At 39.8% G+C, this 19,177-nt stretch overlaps 2 protein-coding genes across 3 annotated transcripts in view; one reads left to right on the plus strand and one right to left on the minus strand.

Moving 5' to 3' along the window:
• Window positions 1-2,794, minus strand: part of IMMP1L (inner mitochondrial membrane peptidase subunit 1) — a 20,371-nt gene extending 17,577 nt beyond the window's left edge. Inside the window, exon 1 of one of the 2 annotated variants that reach the window (XM_072421864.1) lies at window positions 2,697-2,794. Coding sequence is in view for 1 of the 2 variants with exons in the window: in XM_072421863.1 (XP_072277964.1) it covers window positions 376-404 (29 nt within the window). In the remaining variant the exon portion in view is untranslated. Of the gene's footprint in view, window positions 1-375; window positions 506-2,696 lie in introns of those variants that run through there. The other variant, XM_072421863.1, reaches the window with a different exon arrangement.
• A 43-nt stretch (window positions 2,795-2,837) lies between these two features.
• Window positions 2,838-19,177, plus strand: part of ELP4 (elongator acetyltransferase complex subunit 4) — a gene marked incomplete in the record, with an annotated part of 147,620 nt that continues 131,280 nt past the window's right edge. Inside the window, 2 exon segments of the mRNA XM_072421861.1 lie at window positions 2,838-3,029; window positions 7,426-7,461. Of these exon segments, the coding sequence (XP_072277962.1) occupies window positions 2,855-3,029; window positions 7,426-7,461 (211 nt within the window).

Below are 19,177 nucleotides of genomic sequence, written 5' to 3' on the forward strand. Positions count from 1 at the left end.
ACCCGAGGCTGGAGAGGGAGATCGACGGACGGAGGATGACGCTCGAATAGGAAAATGACGCTGGATGTGCACAGCGGGACCATGGAGGTAAGGATGTGACAAAAATACGGGCTTAACCATCCTAGCCATTTTTTTTTGCCTGTACGAAGGTCGGGCATAACGGCTAGGTGGTTATTAAATCAGGCCAACTGTGCTGAAATGATAAACAAAGACCATTTCTAGGAACATGACAAAATGTAGCTTTAGGCCCGACAGATGCCCTCTCCTACTCTGAGATCCACAAATAAGCAACATAACATTATTCTAATTTGATGTTCATACAAGAATAGAACACAGTACAAAATCCATACAATACGAATATCATCAGTCTCACACCATAAAATATGCAGACACCTCCACCCCATGGGGGCAACCACTTCCAGCTCAGGTCATAGAATTAAAATGGCTCATTCTTTCTTAGCAGGATTAGGGACCCCGGCACCGTTGGTAGAAGAAGATCTGAACGCTCATCCTATTCTGCCAAGAAGAAGGAAAAATGAAGTCATCTTCTCTGTAATCATAACTGGAGTGTCACGCTGTTCTCTGCTTACCAACATTCCCAGACACAAATACCTTGTTTTCAGCACACAGCGTGGCCCCAGCAGGAAATCACATGACTCAGAACCCCATCTAGTCAGGTGACAATGGATAATCTGATTTGTTGACCATAAAACATTAACCCATTTAGGGACAATTGTCTGCCGTGCAGAGCATGACTGGCCCCGGTGCCTAAAAAGGGGTTAATTGGCACAACCCAATGCCACCACATTCCAGAATTGATGAGGGAAGAGGCTTTCCGAGAGGAGAATGGCAGACGCTAAAAAGAAGATTAGGAACTTTGAATGTGATTGATGACAAAGCAGATTTCTAATTGTATTCACAATAGCTATCCTGGAACCAAGGAAGAAAATGGCCGACATCACAGATAATACTTTTTAAAGAAAACAGCCCGGAGATCGTATGGCAGTTGGATACTGACGCTAAATAAATCCTTGTCTGATGAAAAGGCGCATATAGGATATGAAAAAAAAAAAATCTTGGGCCGTTGTCAGCAGTATTAACAGAGAGACATCAGAGGGACCTTCCTAATAAGACAATAATGGAAGATGAAAAGCTGGAAATGTCTAGTAAAGTAATAAAGTCATGGAGACAATAGAGGGATCTGGAAGAGGACCAGAGGAAGCCAAACTGGCTGCAATAGCCATGTTCTTCTAAATACAGGAAGTCCTCGGGTTACATACAAGATAGGGACTGTAGGTTTGTTCTTAAGTTAAATTTGTGTGTAAGTCAGAACAGGTACATTATTTTAATAAATGTAATTATGACAGATGTTTGTCGCAACACATTTTATAGTTTTTGTCAGTTACTGTACAAAAACCTCACAGTCAGTTAACCACAAACAAAAAACTCTGGAGCCTAAACATTCATTAACTTCTGGAGCAAGTTGTACTTTGATATGCAAAAGAAACAAAATTGCAGAGTTTGTCTTGGTCATAAAAAAGTTACAAAAGGCTGCAGAACAGCTCAGTCTCAGCTGTGTTTAGCAAAAGATTTCTTCTGCAAGCCATGCAAACCCCCTCCCCTCTAAGCCTCCATCCTGCACACAAGGGAGCAGGGAAGCCTGTTCATATCTAGGAGTGGTGTATGTATGTCGGATGGTCTTAACCCAGGGATTACCTGTATATGGTTTGTGGTCCTAGTGTGCGTACTTGTTCTGAGTCAGTGGCCTGATGGATGTCATAAGATTTAAATAACACTCACACAGTTTAATAGAGATCATTATTGGCAACCTCTGCATTTCAAATACATTAAAGCCTCACTGTATCTTTGCAGTACAGCAAGCTATACATACAATATTGTTCTGGTTCATATATACTAAGGCCATGTACACACATGAGATGATTCTCACCTGGTATGAACAGACAGCCGTTGCCCAATGTCATGCATGCTTCCATCCTAACAGATCCATAATAGACTACCACTATGAAGAGTACAGCGGGGTGCCGCTTGCTTACTTCCCCAACCCTATAGAATAGAGTGATGCTGTGTATACAACACATTCATTCATAATGATTATGAAAGAAAGATAGAGGAAAATTGCACACATGCAAGGGTCATCCCTGCAAATCAGAGGATATTTTCCTGGGTTTATCATAAAATCAAGAAACTTGCCCCCTCACGACCCTTCTGTAGGGAAGCACGACTTATTGTAAAGATCCAACAGAACCCCTCTTACACCAGGCTTATATCTCTGCAACAAGCAAAGCTTTTCTCTATTTCACAGGCTCTGGCTTATTACAAGGAATGTCTGACCTCTGCAGAGAGACCACTGCTTTTACATAAAGGGTATACGATCCAATCAGCAGCATGTTGGCCAGTGACAGGCTTTTTTTTATTTAATAAATTAAAACTCTGCAGGTGTTGTTTTGATGCAGCTAGGCCATATTTAGTTTATATGAGAATCTCAGCGAACCAATGGCAGCATCCAAATCCTTATACATAGCATTTCAAATGGAAAGTGACCCCAGGACAAAGGTGACCCCAAACCAGGAGTCATTCCTCTCTACAGAGGGATCTCCCAGAATCCTTGTGGGATTATAAGAAGTGACAGCCATGGTGGTGCCCCCTCCCCCATACACAGCCCCCCATCTACTCACAATGATCAGCCAAGATGATCACACCGAGCACAGTGCACCGCACGTACCCCTAATAAACAAGCGCTTGATTGGCTCGCTATGAACCCGCCCACGTTCTGATTGGGCGGGAGTGACGTCTACGTTCCCACTATGCACCGCGTTGTTGACGGCTGACCAAGATGGCTGCGCCCGGTGTCGGCGGCATGACTGGCAGAAATGTGCAGTCTGGGGCTGAGACCAGCTTTCGGAGGAAGGCTCGGGGGAAACTTCCGGGTATTCGGGGGACCCGACCCTCCGTGCATAACGGGCAGCTGCTGGTTTCCACCGGGGTTCCTTCTCTGGATCACATCCTAGGTGTGTGTGTGCCTGTCACTGGCTGTCATGGTAACTGACACAGCAGCCTGTGCACCAGGTGATGAGGACTTACAGGGGGACACTTATTCCAGACAAGCCTGGGGGACGAGTACAGCTGAAGATACCTAATTGAAACAGTTCCTCTCAAAGCTAAACTCCAGGGATAATTAACCCCTTCAGTGGGTCTGCCTTGGCACTGCAGAAGTTAAATGCTACTTTAGGTTTATAAGAAATACTTTCATTTCCTTATTCCTCCCTTCCCTGGTGGCTGGATGTGGCCGGGCCCTTGGCGTCCTCAGAGAGTTTATTGGAACAGGTGACCACAAGGAGAAGAGGCTGCAAAAGTATCAGAGATTTTTACTATTATTAATACACAGGATTTATATAGCGCCAACATATTACGCAGTGCTGTACATTAAATAGGGGTTGCAAATGACAGACGAATACAGACAGTGACACAGGAGGAGGAGAGGACCCTGCCCCAAAGAGCTTACAATCTAGGGGGTCGGGGAAGTAACACACAATAGGAGGGGAGATATGTAATGGTGGGAAGTAGTGAAGGTTTAGGAGACAGAAGAAGACGGGTAGGCAAGTTTGAAAAAATGGGTTTTGAGTGCTCTTTTAGGCAGAAAGTAGGAGAAGGCGGAATAATATGGGGGGTAAATGAGAGGGCAGAATGGAAGGTGAAGCCAAGACAACGTGCTGGAGGGGAGGGCCGAATAACAGTGTTGTTAACAGGTAAACCTCAGGGGAAGATTTGGGAGCTTTAACCCTTGAAGTGTGGTGGTATCCTTGCTTTTTTCCAGGAATTGGGATATAGTTTTTAAGATGCTGACCTGGAATGCAGAGCAGGATTTCACACTGACTGATGGGCTGTATGCATGTTCTGGGCTAGCAACCTCCATATTTCTATCAATACAACTTTTCTTCAATTGTCCTCAAACTCGCCAGTTGGTATAAGGAGATTTATAGCAAGCAGAGGAGAGGTATGGCTCTGAGAATTAAATTTATACAAATTGAGATCATGCAGGTCCTTTATGACAGAAAGTACAGGAGATGTCCTTTCTGCAATAAAATAACCCTACCTGCCTGATTGCAATTTTTTTAAATACACTCTACAGTGCTCAACCCAGAAATTTTTGTAAGCTGGGTGGGAAGAAATTATAGGCGGGTGGAAGCCCCTGAATGTTGACCCAACTCATCAGTAACCACCCAAAAACAGCCGAGTGGTTGCTGAAAAGGGCCGGGTGGTTCGCCTAGCTAAAAGGGTCTGGGGAGAACACTGCTCTACTGTTCTGTCATGGGTGCTGACAAATTCTCCTCTTCCAGATCTGTGGCTATCTAGATTGGCTGGGCTGGGAAGATGGACACAGGAGTTCATTTAATCTCAGAAGCCTTGGGCAATGCCGAAATACCCAGCGTTATACACAAAGCTGTGAGAGCTATCATCCCTCATCACCATCTTGTTTTAAGAAGACCGCGATCAGAGCAGCAAATATGTTTTATTGCAGAAGGAACGGCTTTAGTTGCCCTTTAAGTTAGTTGACAATAAACTCACAAACTGTGCTGCCCATAGGTCTGCATGTTCCTGCTGAGTATGTTTCTGCTTATTCACATGTATTGCGTACCTGCGATTTGGATCCACCAACCTATCCATAACCTGCTTTTCAATCCCCAACCCAAAGCCGCTTTTACCCCTTACTCATTACAAGAGTTTTCTTATTGCTGCCCTGTTAGAAAGTTTTGATATGTGGTAGAAAACTCTTAAAGGGAACCTGTCACCACACCATTAATTTCAACAACATTGTTCCCATAACATTATATGTCCATTCAATGTATTTTATGCCTGATATTCTGACAGCTGTGGAGTAGGTATGTGTTGGCTGACTCCGACTTCAGGTACAAATTAGTTTCTTCTGATTCTGACTGCACAGTCCTGGATATTCACCTTTGAATGCCTCCTTTGTGTAGACAGCCAAAAGTCCTCAGACTGGTGCTGGGTGCCTCCATCACTGGGAGCTATCACTTAACAGCCACTTTATATTAAATACTTTTACTTCTACCTTCAGCTTCTAACTAAACATTTATGTAGTATGTACAAAATTCCCAATAATGGTATATTTTGCCAAATATGAACAAATACAATTGCTTTAAGTAAAAGGTACACTAGTTTACCCACTTTACTTAGAAACCTCCAAACCCAGATGTTTATTAACTCTCTATATGACAGCCTAGATATATGTTTAAATCTTAATGGACAAAATATTCAGAGATAGCAGAATCTGTGCTGTGAGCCCCTATAGATTTAAATTGGGTAATCATAACACCTCCAGTCTCGGGAAACCACTTCTTCAAGTCAGAGGAACAGGTGACAGTGACAGGGGAAGAAGACTTTGACCTAGAAGATGTAGAGAAGGCAGTGGCTGGCATGCTTGGGTAATCAGCTGAGGAAATGTTTTCTGGTTGGCTTAGGTTACAAGCAAGGGGGAATGGGTGAGTGTCCTTTTCAGTAAAAGTATACTTACCCTTTAACCAATTCAAAATCAAGAGTTGATCACCAACTATCTCAAGCTCTACTTTACCACAATTTGTACCCACTACTTTCCACAGCAAACCTGCTGGACTCCTGTAAAACAACCTAAAATCCTAATCATAAGAAACTATGCATGTACTAGGTTATAATGTATATCTGGTGCTTCTCTCCAAGACCAGGCTGCTATACCCGAGTAGCTTCTTACAGAAAAAAAAAACCATTAGTGTTAAAAGAAAAGCCTTTGTTAAATGCCTAACTATATTAAATCCTCTATACCAAAGTTTATACCCCAAAAAGTATTGCTTTTCCAGCATTTCCTTTCGTAAATGAGGCCTAAGTGAGCGCTGTTTGTCTGTCCACAGAAAATAGCTTATTAGTACCAAATATGTTATTTGATAAGAAGTCGTGGGTTGCCTGTACCAACTTACTAATAGTTTATGAAACAAACATAATAGCCAAACACTTGGTCTATCTCAAAAGACATAATTTTACATATATGACCCAAAATTCAGTTTTACCATGAGTACTCTCATGAAGGGAGTGCATCAATGAAAGAGATTGTTCTACTGGAAAAGTCTTTAGAAAATGGCGCAGCAAAGACCTGAGACAAAAGCTTTTCAATCTTATACCCAAAACCTGATGTTTATGTTTCAGGAACTCTCTGGTAAAAAATATCTACAGCTCACTGTATATCTAAAGGATTAGTGAATTGTAGAATAAGGATGAATAATATGACATTCTTAAAGAATTTTGACACCCAGGATGAATCATTTTACAACATCCTCCTGCTCTATATAACACAATTGTTTTCAGTCATAATAAAAAAAAAATAGTGACCGGTGAAAATTGAAGTGTTGCCTTATGCTAGCAGTCATCGGATAAATGTCTGCTTGTGTTTGTAGTCAGTAAATTGCCTTCTTACATTGCTTGTTAGTGGACAAGTTCTTTACATTGGTCATCAGCAGGAGAATACCCCCTTTGTTGGTGATCAATGGAAAGGGGAACCCTGGTGATCATATCACTCCCTACATGTATTGGTGTGCCAGTGTTGAAGAAATCCCTTGATATCCGTAGAAAATTGCCCCTTTACATTGGTGGTCAGGATAGGTGGGCAGTCACTCGACCACTGCTCAGGAAACTCCTAGCAATCTTGGAAGGGATCCTAATCTTCCCCAGATTGTTGTTGAGAAAGGCTGCTTTATTGTAAAGTAGCTGTAAAGTAAAGCAAGCTCAAATTCAGGAATCTAAAAATCTACCTCTGGTTATTGACCCCACTCATCCTATCAACAGACCAAAAATAAAAAACGGCATCTGGATGTTACAGACTTCAATAAAGTGTTTTCCAACCTTTTTTTAACATAGGGAAGCCTTGAGATAACTTTCAGGTCTTCAGGGTACCCCTCCTATAATTATTATATCCACAGCTCACAGTACATTAGTGTGGTGGTCAGTGAGAAGAATGCCTCTTACATTGCTGGTCATTGGGAATAATATCATCCTAACATATAGCCAAAAAGATCATTGGTGTCACTTAAACTGACCTAGGAGGCTCAAACTGCTCATTGCTCATTGAACCCTCAGCAACCCCTGGACCAATCAGGGACATTGCTTTTTTAAATAAGGGTTTAAAAGGCTAACTGCAGTTTACATAGAGACATTACAAGGCATTTCAGAACCAAGGACAGCTCTTCAAGTTTAATAATGTTATGCTCAATGTCCACTCCACAGAGCCCGAATGTTGTATTGTTTTGATCTGCAAGTTTGACACTTCTTTGTTTGGGAAGGGAGTATACTACAGAAGGAACTTGTTATATGCAAATGTAATAATATTTATTGGTTGTATTTTTTTTCTTATTTTTATAGGTGGTGGTCTAGCAGTTGGAACTCTCCTTGTAATTGGTCAGTATTTTTCTCTTTTATTCTGAAACATTCAATAACTGCATTTATAGCAGTGGTGGGCAAACATTTTGGCATCGACCTCAATGAGTTTTAAGATTTGACAGACCAAACAGCCAGTATCAGATGGATGCAGAGTGTTTGTATGAACTGATATATATTTTGTGTAAAAGCACGCTGGACTAGAAAGCCCAAAGTGCCGTAGTTTGCCCATGCATGTTTTATAGTGTGAAGCTTTATGCACATTGGTGACTGCCCAATATTGTTTGTTGTTATGTACCTCAAGTTTATTAGCAAAGAGATCGTATTTACCAATGTGGGTGTGCACTTGGCAATGGATGGGAAAAAATTACATTTGGAAATTATTTACTTTTTAATGCATATAGTAAAAACCATACAGGGCCTTGTGGATCACAGGCTTAGCTAACATAAGAGTCAATGACTTTTCCTTTCAGATGTAACTTTGCCATTTTGCATTAATTTGAACTATAACAAGATAAGCAACAGCTAAACCACAGAGGGCGATACAAGGTAAACAGCTGTGCAAAAGCAGCAGTGCATGTTTATGTGTACCTAATTATTGGCATCAACTGTATGGTGATATGCATAGAACATGCCCTAAAACATTAACTAATAGAAAATGTACAGCGATACCTATTATGCAGTGCTACTTTAAGCTACGCATCAGGTAAAGTTTTTAATACACCTTTTGTATACACTTATGGAGTTATTTTACCTGCTCACCATTGCTGCCCCTGGACTGTTAGTTCTTTTGTTTTCAGAACATGGCAGCCTCTTAATTTGTCTGTTTTGCAGCCTGTGAAAATTAATGCTCGACTGCCCATGTCTGTGCACTAATCTCCTTTATATTTAAATGAGAGGGAATAATACTATTAGGGAAGCCAGGAACTACAGTCTGGGGTGTGTGTAATATGGGGGTCTGCGGTCCCTGTGGGAGATAAGAAGGAACCAAGAGGCCGATAATTTAGCAGATATTTTAGTTTAATGTATATTTAATAATTTCTGAGCTTGTCCTGTTTGCTTTCACTTAGGAATGCAGGATAAGGTATTTTGGGTGCACATCTCTGGATTCTGAGGGAACTGTGCACTATAATGGTGGCAACACAATCCCATTACACATTGTCTAATCATTATGGTGCATGGATCCCTTCACAGTCCTGGCTCATGTCAGCAACGCTGGAGTGAACAAATTACCTAGAATCTACCAAGTGATTTAACTGATATATATTGATATCCAGTGACAGCTACACCTTACCTGTCTCGCTACAAAGCCCCTGCCACAGTTTCCAAGTATAGTAGCCATTTAGGTAAATCAGAAACTTGGACATGGAAATGGTTTATTTTTTTAACAAGCTGCAAATGTGTTGTAAACAAATCCTCAAGAAAAGCTGAGCTATGTTGGAGTGTTTCGTTGCTTGCTGTGAACTTTGAGAATGAATTAATGCACAGTGCCTGCAGCTATAGATATCAGGGAGGACTTGTTCTGTATTTCATTGGCTGCTTATTAAGAGTGTGGAAGGTTCATAGATTGGCCACTTGTGTGTTGTGAAGGTTATACCGGTGTTTATCAACCTTTATACAATGGGAGAGCCCCATGACAAACTTTCAGGTCATCATGGGAACCCTTATTATGATTACTATATTCACAGCTCACTGTACATTCAGTAGGAAGAATGTCTTTTGCATTCCTAATCATTGGGAAGAATGTCACCCTTACAGATAGCCAAAAAGACCATTGGTGTCAGGTAAACTGACCAAATTTCCCATTGCTCAAGCAACTCCTAGCAACCTCTGGAGGATCCCTTATTGGGAAACCCTGAATTATACTGTCAGTGTTCCTTGTGACCACCGCTCTGCATGCAGAATGGAACATAAATAGGAATATGGATGTGGATTTTTACTCATTTCTTTTTAATCGTATAACCCTCGCCAAACATGTCTTTTTCAGCTGAATAGGAATATTGTCACATTGCAAATCAATACTTCTTGAGTAGTTCTGCTTCTGTTTGCATCATTAGAGGATTAAATAAGGTGTCAGAACTCGGTGTATATGAAAATGTGGTTAGTACGCTGTTCCCAAGGGCAATTCTACGCTTCACATATCTCTAAACATTACATAAATTTGCCTGGCCTATCCAATAAAGCGTATGGAAAAATCTTTACATATATTTGCATGAATAAGTTATTTATTTCTCCGTCATTTACTAATGTTGCAGTCAATTTGCTCTCCTAATACGTGTAACGTATCCATTTTGGTGCCAGAAAAGTTGCAAGCGTTAAAGAGGCGCCCGCCTCCATTACGTCAATCTGCCTTAGTGAGTTTTGCTTCCAAAACATTTCACTCATAAGACATTTCTGCACTGATATAAACATTCTTTTATTACGCCAAGACCAACAAATGATTTTCACTGGATGGTTCAAAAGTGTAACAACATGTTTTTTTTCTGTTCCTGGGAATTCTGGATCATGGTCCACTTGTTCATGATTGTTGTGTATGGATTATTGAGAAATATTGTCTGCCTTGCTGTTAGTAAAAATCTATCATCAGGCTCTAGGTGATATGACAGGTCTGTAGACCATTTAAAGTATAGTATATGTAATCCCAAGAACAAAAAATATACTGCAGCTGATCTGGCTTAAAAAGCCAAACTACCCTTTCTGTGGGGCTTCCCCTGAATAGCAAGGGTAAAATTCTCATTCAATTCTCATTCAAGGGTAAAATTCTCTTTATACCAATAGCTATATAGCCCGAGGGCTGAGCTGAGAACAGCCAAATCATTTGGATGGTGTAGGTAGGGCCCCATAATACAGAGCTTAGGTGAATTTAAAGTGACACTTTCAATGCAGGTCTATTGGTCCTGCATTGTAGAGGATGACTTCAGTTCCTGCAACCAACGAGGCATAACGCGTCAAGCTACATTGGAGGTGGAAATATGTGATTGATGCTTCTGTAGAAAGCTGTGTACACATGTGCAATAATTGTCCTTGTAAAGGATCTTTCACTATACTTTTCAACGACAAAAGACTGCACGATGCATCAACGAGTGCTGTACTTACAGTGCCATTCTGCTCTATGGAGAAGGGAGAACAACGGAGCGGCACCCTGCTGCGCTCTCTCTTCTTCGTTTTCATTACGATCATTCGTGGATCTCTCAGGACAGATCTTTGAACCAGAAGTGATGTACACACTCCAGATTCTTGTCCAATATCAGCCATGAGGCCATTATCAAACGGGAATCACTTGACGTGTGTACGTAGCCTAATATTGTGTGATATTTATTGACACATTGATATTGTTGCTACTGGTGGTTATACCCATACCAATGTTGTAGCAATAAAAGTCATTTTTATAAGCATAAATATGTATGTATTGATGCCTAAAAAAAATATGATTTGTTCTATTCCATATCATTCTGAACAATTGTTAAAAATTGCTAAACATTTGACAGTATTAGTAGCTGAATTAGTTGCTAAATAAAAGCTCTCCATAGCAGAGAACAGCAACACAATTCTTTGGCTTTTTGTTTTCTGAGGAAGTGATGTCATATTATTTATGATGTCATGATGCTGACAACTGAATGGCAGAGTGGGATTTATGGTTAGGGCTGGGTTAATTTTTGCTGGTGGAAAAGATGTCATCCTAGACAATAGTGGAAGGCCCTTTAATTTCCAGACTCAACTTTCTGCCCCCCAGAGTAAAGCTACATACACACATCAGACTATTTTTAGCCAATACGAGCCAAAGGGCTTATTTTGAACAAGAAAGGTCGTCTGACGTTGTTCATGGATTCGTCCTGGGGGATCCAAAAATGACAGAATACGACTAGCCCCAACGGAATTGAAGGGAGGTGAGTGCAGCGGGGTGCCACTTGCTCATTCTCGCCCCTTCCATCTCCATAGAACAGAACAGCGCTCGTTCATTCATCTTTTGTCATTGTAAACGATCATGAAATATTCTTTCCAACAAAAACAATCTAACCTATGTATGCAGCCTAAAAAGCAGCAACATGTTTACTAGCCATCCTAGTAGTAGGTAGTCTTTTGAACTTACAATTTGGAGCCAGGGCTGCTATCGGAGGGGGATAGCAAGAGTGACCACTGTACCGGACCCTGAAAAAAAAAGGGGCCCCTCATCCACTCCACAAGATCCTGCCCTGGCTGTCATTATACAACAAGTCAGTATGGGCTTTGTGCAGAGAGAGGGACAATCTGGGAGCTTGCCAGCTTTGCTCAGCTAAGATAAATTTGTATTTTTCCTAATATTGTATCTTTCTTCTTCAGAACCCCTGAACAGGTTGCAGAGTCACTAACTGTTCACATAGCAAAGCCCTAGTATTCAAGAATGTAGGTTTGCTGTACAAGGGCAGGCTCAGTCCTGTGGCAGGAACAAGCTATCCTGCGTTTCACTTGCACCTAGTGCTTGTACTCAAGTGCTGATTCTTAACTTACCAGCGTTTGCAAATTTGACAGCAGGCGGCCAATCACAACCACCCCCATTTTTTATTGGGCTGTCACAGGAGATGCTATGAGGAAGCGGTAACTACCACCACTAGTCTAAACAAAGTTTAGGTTTAGTTCACATTAGTGGTTTTATCCAGGGTTACTGCCTAAAATTTGTGCAAAAAATGGTTAACCTTGCAACAAATTCAGAGTTCAACCCAAAATTTTTTAAGCTGGGTGGGAATAAATTGTACAGCCTCTGTATTTTACCCAACTCTTTAGTAACCACCCAAAAACAGCTGGGTGGTTACTGAGAAGTGCAGAGTGGTTTTACTAGGCTAGAAGGGGCTGGGGGAAAATTGTTCCGTTTTTTGTCTCTCTTTTTTTTTTTTTTTTTCCAAACGTTGCAATTCAAAAATAGAAGTGAAAAAAACAGCAATGCTTTTTCAGGCCTTTCCAGCCACTTACAAACACCTGAATAAGCTTGGCAGTAACCATTTCTTCTCATTCCCATGCACCCAGTGGTCTCCTAGTATGTACTGGGGAGCGGTAAGTGTACACTCGGGGAGTGTAATCACTAATGTGAAGTAAGGCTGAATTATTACACTCCGTTGATTACTCTATTACAACCCTAGAAGTGATTATACTCTTTAAAAAATGCTAGGAAGTGGGGAAACAAACACACAGGCACAGTTGGGGCATAATACAAAGACAAGGTAACAATGGGATGTACTAAAGGGGAGGGTCTTTAAAAAGTTGAAACAGAATATAGGGGGCAATAGAAAGCTGGCACAATTATAGGGTATTTTTTGAGTACCCAACTACAACTACTCCCCATTTCTGGAACACTTTAGTTGTAAAAATTCCAACTAGTGGCCTACAGCAGGCAACTGGATGAGGTCAGGTAGGTGGGAAGAGATGGAGGTCGCTGGCTGTTTTGTTGTGTTGGTGTTGCAGCTGTCAATAGAAGGAAGCGTTAGGTTATCCATCAAAAAGGGGGTTAAGCACTATGGGATTTTAAAACTAGAGGTACTAGAGATATTCTTCAAAAATGTATATCCAGTCAGAGAAACTGAAACATTGTTGATATATATGTACAGCATGAAGGATATATCTCTGTTTTAAACTCCAAATACATTTTATTTTTATTGAAATTATGGAAGATGGGATTTTATAAAAGATACCTTTAAAGTTCATTTAGCTATGATAAAAATACTGTGGTGTGAAATTGGATGTGGCTCCAGTGTTTACAGTTGTCCTTAGCAGATAAATTAAGGAACCTTAGGTTTCCAAGTAACCTTGATCAGGATAATATATATGGACTATACACTTTGATCAATGAAGCTGGGTGATCCAGCAAACCTGAAATGGATCTGTTCCAGGATAGAAAACATTTGCTAACAAATAGCAAATGGCTTTAGGAAATCCATTCCAGGTTAGCTGTAATAAATCAGGGCCAATGGGTGCTGTTCCATTCACAGTGCAAGTAAAACCATAAAAAAAACAATTTTTGCACCTAAAATAACTATAAATTAGGGAACCCCAGGGTTCCAAGAAACCCTAGTCGAGAAACACTACTTTAGATACAATGGATGCTGTTCCATTCATAGTACAAGCAAAATCATTAAAAAAAAAATAAAAAAAACACTTTTTGCATTTTATTAATAGCAAAATGCATGCGTTTTTGATTAGCACTGTGCACAAATGTGTTGCAAACGTTGCATTCATAAACACAGCCCATCTAAGGAAGCCCTTAAAAGCTTACTGTGGATTTGCCATCATCCAATTTATATAACTTTCCAATGAACGCTTAAATGAACAAATATCTTTGAAAAGTCGAGCTGTAAGATTAACGGAGATAAGCTTCACTTTCCAAAGCTCTTAGAATGGCAGCGATGACCATACAGCACCCTGTACGGGTGGGGGGGGATTCTCGTTATGCTCTTAGACAGCCATAAATTGCATTACAGTAAGATTACTTTTCAGAATGAAATACTCATCTTCATTATTTGACACCCATTATCCTGGTTAATTTAACCACTTAATAGTAGATTCTGGGTGCTAAAATGTTTATTTTAATTGTCTTGGTTCTCTGGAGATGTTATAATATAGTAGGTTAGTGAACGATTATTGAAAACACACACATATTTACATCTGTGTTTTTTTTTTCCCATTAGTTCTCTGCAGTGTTATTGAAATGCATTCACTGCGAATGAAAACTTCCAAACAAGGCTGTAATTGGCATTGTTATGGGAACAACATACACATGTATACAAAGTGTCATGTTTATAAAGGTTGTGTATTTTTATGGTTCATTAGTTTACACATTAATGAGGGCACCTAGCTGTTCTTATATGTGCGTGTGTAGGGGAATTTAATTTACTTGTCTGCTTTTAACATTATGCTGCCCCAGGGTACCCATTAATAAAAGGCTTTGGCTAATTTCAAGGAAACGCCGAAAGGGAAATTATGAAAACATACTTAGTTAAAGGGTGACTCCACAGCCCTTTTCTGCAGCATGTAGAATCATTTTCAGTAAAATTCTAATTATTTGCTCAACCTTTCCTGTCTTTTAGTGGTTTTTAGATCTGGCATTGTGTAGACATGTTATGCTAAGGCTCATCATGACTCATATTTCATTAGCTGTCAGTCAGTCTACGGCCGCGATAAGAGGACTTACACCACGCGCTCAGAATTTTAGGGCTAGAAACAGCATGAGCCGGATTTAATAAAGTTCTCCAAGATTGGAGAGGATAGACTATCGTGGGGTAACCTGGGTGATCCAGCAAACCTGGGATGGATTTTGTAAAAAATCATTAGCTATTAGTTGGCAAATGTTTTCAGTCCTGGAGCAGATTCATTCCAAGTTTGCTGGATCACCCATGATAGTTTATCTTCAAAAATCCTGGGGAGGTTTAATTAATCATGCCCCACGTGTTGTCATGTCAAAGTGTAGGGTAGGAGCACGCTATTTTCAGCACATCATCATTTATTTTGTTTCATGTTTTTAGGGTTAGACCATAAAGAATTGTTCATGTATTCGATAATTAAAATAATGTACCTGTTCCGACTTACATACAAATTCGATTTAAGAACAAACCTAAAATCCCTATCATGTATGTAAACTGGGGACTACCTGTACTAAGAATGTTTTTATTTATTATTTTTTATATATATTTTATGCTTTAGTTAGCATTAGCAACCTCTATAAAACTAACCATAAATTTATATTTTGGTTATAAAGTAGTCAAATCTTAAAGGTTTTCATTTTCAGCTATAGTGAATGCTCAAACAAAGCATACAAATGCTTCTCTAATTTTAATTTTTTTGAAGACATGACCAAACACGAACCCAACCTTGCGATTGCCTTAGCTTTTTTAATTAGTTAACGCTGTTTCCTTTAGGTATGTAATTTAACCTGACTGTTCAGGGTTCCCTTCTCATGTCAATGGAACTGACTCTATCACCTTGTATAAGTTTTGAAAGGTAATCTCCGCTGAGAAACCAAACAAGCAATTTGCCAAATGTAGTTATATATAAGAGGCAAGTTGTCAAAATTCATCTTCCTGCACAATGGCACGGCGCCAGATTCAGTAACTTATTGGTTTGCCAAATTGTGTTGTCGTGTGCATATTAAATGCAGCTGACACAGGTTGAAATCCTCGAGCCTTGTGGCCATGGACGTGTAAAATAACTCATTGTGGAATTCACGGTGCTTAACATTACCTAATCACCTCGGAGTATGGAGAACAGTGATATGTCTTGTTCTGCCCGCTCCATTGTCTCTCAAGTGTTTGTGTTCTCGGGTAAAAAATAATAATAAATCAAATAAAAATCTTATTATGAGCTTTCTGTGGTGTCACGCTACATTTGTAACACATGGTTGACCTTTTTTTTTTTTCTTTCAAGTGGCGAATTGTTTTGCTATTAATTTGCAAAAGCTGTTTTCAGGTAAGAACATTTCCTCTCTCTGAGGGACTCATTTACTTGGCTCATGGAAGCAAAACCAGAGGGGAAAAAAATTACAAAGGAATCCCACTGCAACACACAACATGTTTTCTTTACATATATCTGCTGTATTTATCGTAGAGTTTTTTTTTAGCTGATGGATTTGTTTTCTTTTTTTATTTCTTGTTACCAAGAAAACAGCATTTATATCCTTTTTCATGTGACGTGTGTACGTAGCATTATGCTCAATAATGGCCTGTTCATTAAGGCAGCCCAATAATTTTCAATGGGCCAACTCACCAGCCTAGACAGTAAAACATACCTGCAATATTTTTTATCAGCATAATATATACTGTGCTTTCCTGAAAATAAGACTATTAATTTTACCTCTCAAAATCACATTAGGGCTTATTTTCAGGGGATGTCTTATTTTGTCTTATTTTTCTGCATTTCTTCATAACATGCAGACACAGAACAGTAACCAACATTAAAGCAAAAAAAAAAAATCAATCAACAAATATGCATTGCTGCTAATTAATAAAATACTAGCAACGACCATTTGAAAAGAGAGTCCACCAACCTCCTATTAAAAATGTAGTGTCACACCAGAGTAGGTTAATAACCACCCTGCGATTTCTTGACCCCTTGCTCCAGTGCTTTTAAAATCTTGTGTTCTCTCTCTCTGCTCTCTTCGTCCTCTTGGTATCCCTCCGCTTACCACATGACGGCACTCCCAGAAAAAGCCGATAGGGCTTACTTTCGGGGTAGGGCTTATACTTCCCCCTTGCATGATTAGCATGCTAAGGTTTATTTTCAGGGTAGGTCTTATTTTCAGGGAAACTATATATATATATATATATATATATATATATTATATGGGCCAACCCTGGAAAATGTCAAGTCATTACTTCTTGCATTTTTAGAAAGGGCTTAGCCATGACAGCCCCAATATTTTTTTTATTTTTAATCCTCTGCATATTTTGGAGACAAATAAACCTGACCATATGCAAGAAATCTTTTTTTGGAATTCTGATTTATGAAAGCTCTCCAAGGCTGGAGAAGATACACTTTCATCAGTGAACCCGGGTGATCCAGCAATCCTGAAATGGATTTCTTACAAATCATTTGCTATTCCAGGTTTGCTGGGTCACCCAGCTTCACTGAACTTCCACCCTCCACACCTGCCTTTAGATTTTTAGAATCCTAAAGAATGCCCATGATAGGAATGTACTCTTTATAGCACACCTTGTAAAAGAAGATGAGTGCTTGAAGTAACAAACACAGATGGTGCCATGTAGAGCTCAAGAAAACAAACTCACCAGCCCTGCAAAGTACAGCATTCTTGCTTTATTGTGAAAGCACTGTCACAACACGTTTGAAAGCCAAGTTTCAAGGGGACTGCACAGGTACCCTTCCTCAACGCAACATAGTGACGAATCCTAAAGATGCTTTCTGAGCACAGGGAAAAATGGCTTTCATTGATGTAATCAACAGTTAAATAGCAATGAACCCTTCGTTAGCAATGCTAAAAAGGTCCAATGGTTAAATCTACAGACTTGGAAGGCTTAGGATTTAGGCTATGCTGAGCAAGAAGTACTCCAGGGTTTTACTTTACAAGCATACCTCCTTACACCCAATCTAAGGCTACGTACACACGTAAGATGATTCGTGTGCAATAATTGCCTCAGGGCTTATATCGGACGAAAATCTGGCATGTGTACAGCGTTCGTCGTCATCCTGGCGGGTCCACGGACAGGGAACCATCGTAACGAAAGTGAAGGGAGGAGAGCATAGCGGGCTTCTGCTCCGTCGTTCTTCCCCTTACCTCTTTATAGTAGTATGTACAGCGCTTGTTCATGCATCATTCAGTCTTTTGTCATTGGAAAGGATCATGAAAGATCCTTTCCAACCACAATTATTGCATGTATGTTTGCCGCCCAATGTTATTATCCACCTGCTGCTGCCCAAATTTGCATACAACTATAGGCTTCCCATACCTCTGAACAATGGCTGCTTGTAACCAGATTACCATTAAAGCATTTTTGGCCTGTGCTTATCTAACCAGTTTTGATGCATTATTGCACATGGAATAAAGAAGTCTGGTAATTATTAATGGACTGACAACATGTAACAAATGGCTTTGCTGTGCACTGCTGTACATTTTTTGCAGTACTTTTGTACATTGCGAAGCCATTTCTAATAAATATCACTGCAAAGTGTTACCATAGGAAATGTGTGTTGTGTTGTGTAAATCCCCCTAACACTGCCGATATTAGCTTTGTTAATTATATAAAGGGTCATTCAGGTCCAACCTAACCAACAGATTCACAATAAGGGAGCAGAGCAGTTTTCTAATATATAGAAAATTCTTTAAAAGCACTAGTTTGCAGTTAAGGTGAAAATAAGTTTCTTCTTTCTTTTCAGGTCACTACTGTCTATTAGTTTCTATTTGGCCTTGAAAAAAGCTTGTTCTTTCATTGAACCCCCCCGCCCACCTTCTCTGTACCCATCAATATTCTATTTTTCCTATATTGCAGTTGCATTTCTCTGTTTTGAACGGCAGCACGCCATTGAAGGCCACATACAATCAGCAGTCTTGGAGAGGCCCACATGCCTGCACTTTAGATCTTTTTGAACGCAACAAAAGTTTAGTGACCTAGAAATTAATCAATAAAAAGCTATTTTCTATGTGACAAATTGAAGAACTTAGGATTCTTGCAGATGGGTTGACTTTAACATTTCAAGGTACATTATTGTTTCTAAAGCTGTCTACACAAACGTGTAATCCTCGAGGTAAAGGATTCTGGGAGATTTCACTCAATGACAGGTGACTACTATATTAGTCAGGAATATTACAGATGTAATCAATGGGAACTGGCAAGTGGGTTTTTATTTATTTGTTGTTAATGGTTTGTTAAGGTTCTTTGTATATAGTGTGTGTTTTTATGTACCAGTGTTCCTTATATCAGAGCTTTTCTAATATTGCCTTGATTTGAAGCTCAGCCAGACCAGTGATACCAGTTTTCCAATGTAACTTACTATAGGACATCACCGGGTATCACCAAGACCCCAGTACTCTGCTGGGTACTTATTAACTGGCCAACCTTGTTATCTTCGTTTTGACCATTCAAGCCTTTCCTATTATATAAAGCACCCAATAGGAATGAGTACAAGATTATTGATAAGGTTGGACAGTTCTTAGTGGGCCATGTGAAAATTTCCTATTTATAGCATTTAGTATTTAATTAGTAATCACCTTTTAAAATACAGAATATACAAGTAGTCCCTGAGTTAAGGACATCTGACATAC

This window comes from Pyxicephalus adspersus, chromosome 9, assembly GCF_032062135.1.
Source record: "Pyxicephalus adspersus chromosome 9, UCB_Pads_2.0, whole genome shotgun sequence".
NCBI classification, from domain to species: domain Eukaryota; kingdom Metazoa; phylum Chordata; class Amphibia; order Anura; family Pyxicephalidae; genus Pyxicephalus; species Pyxicephalus adspersus.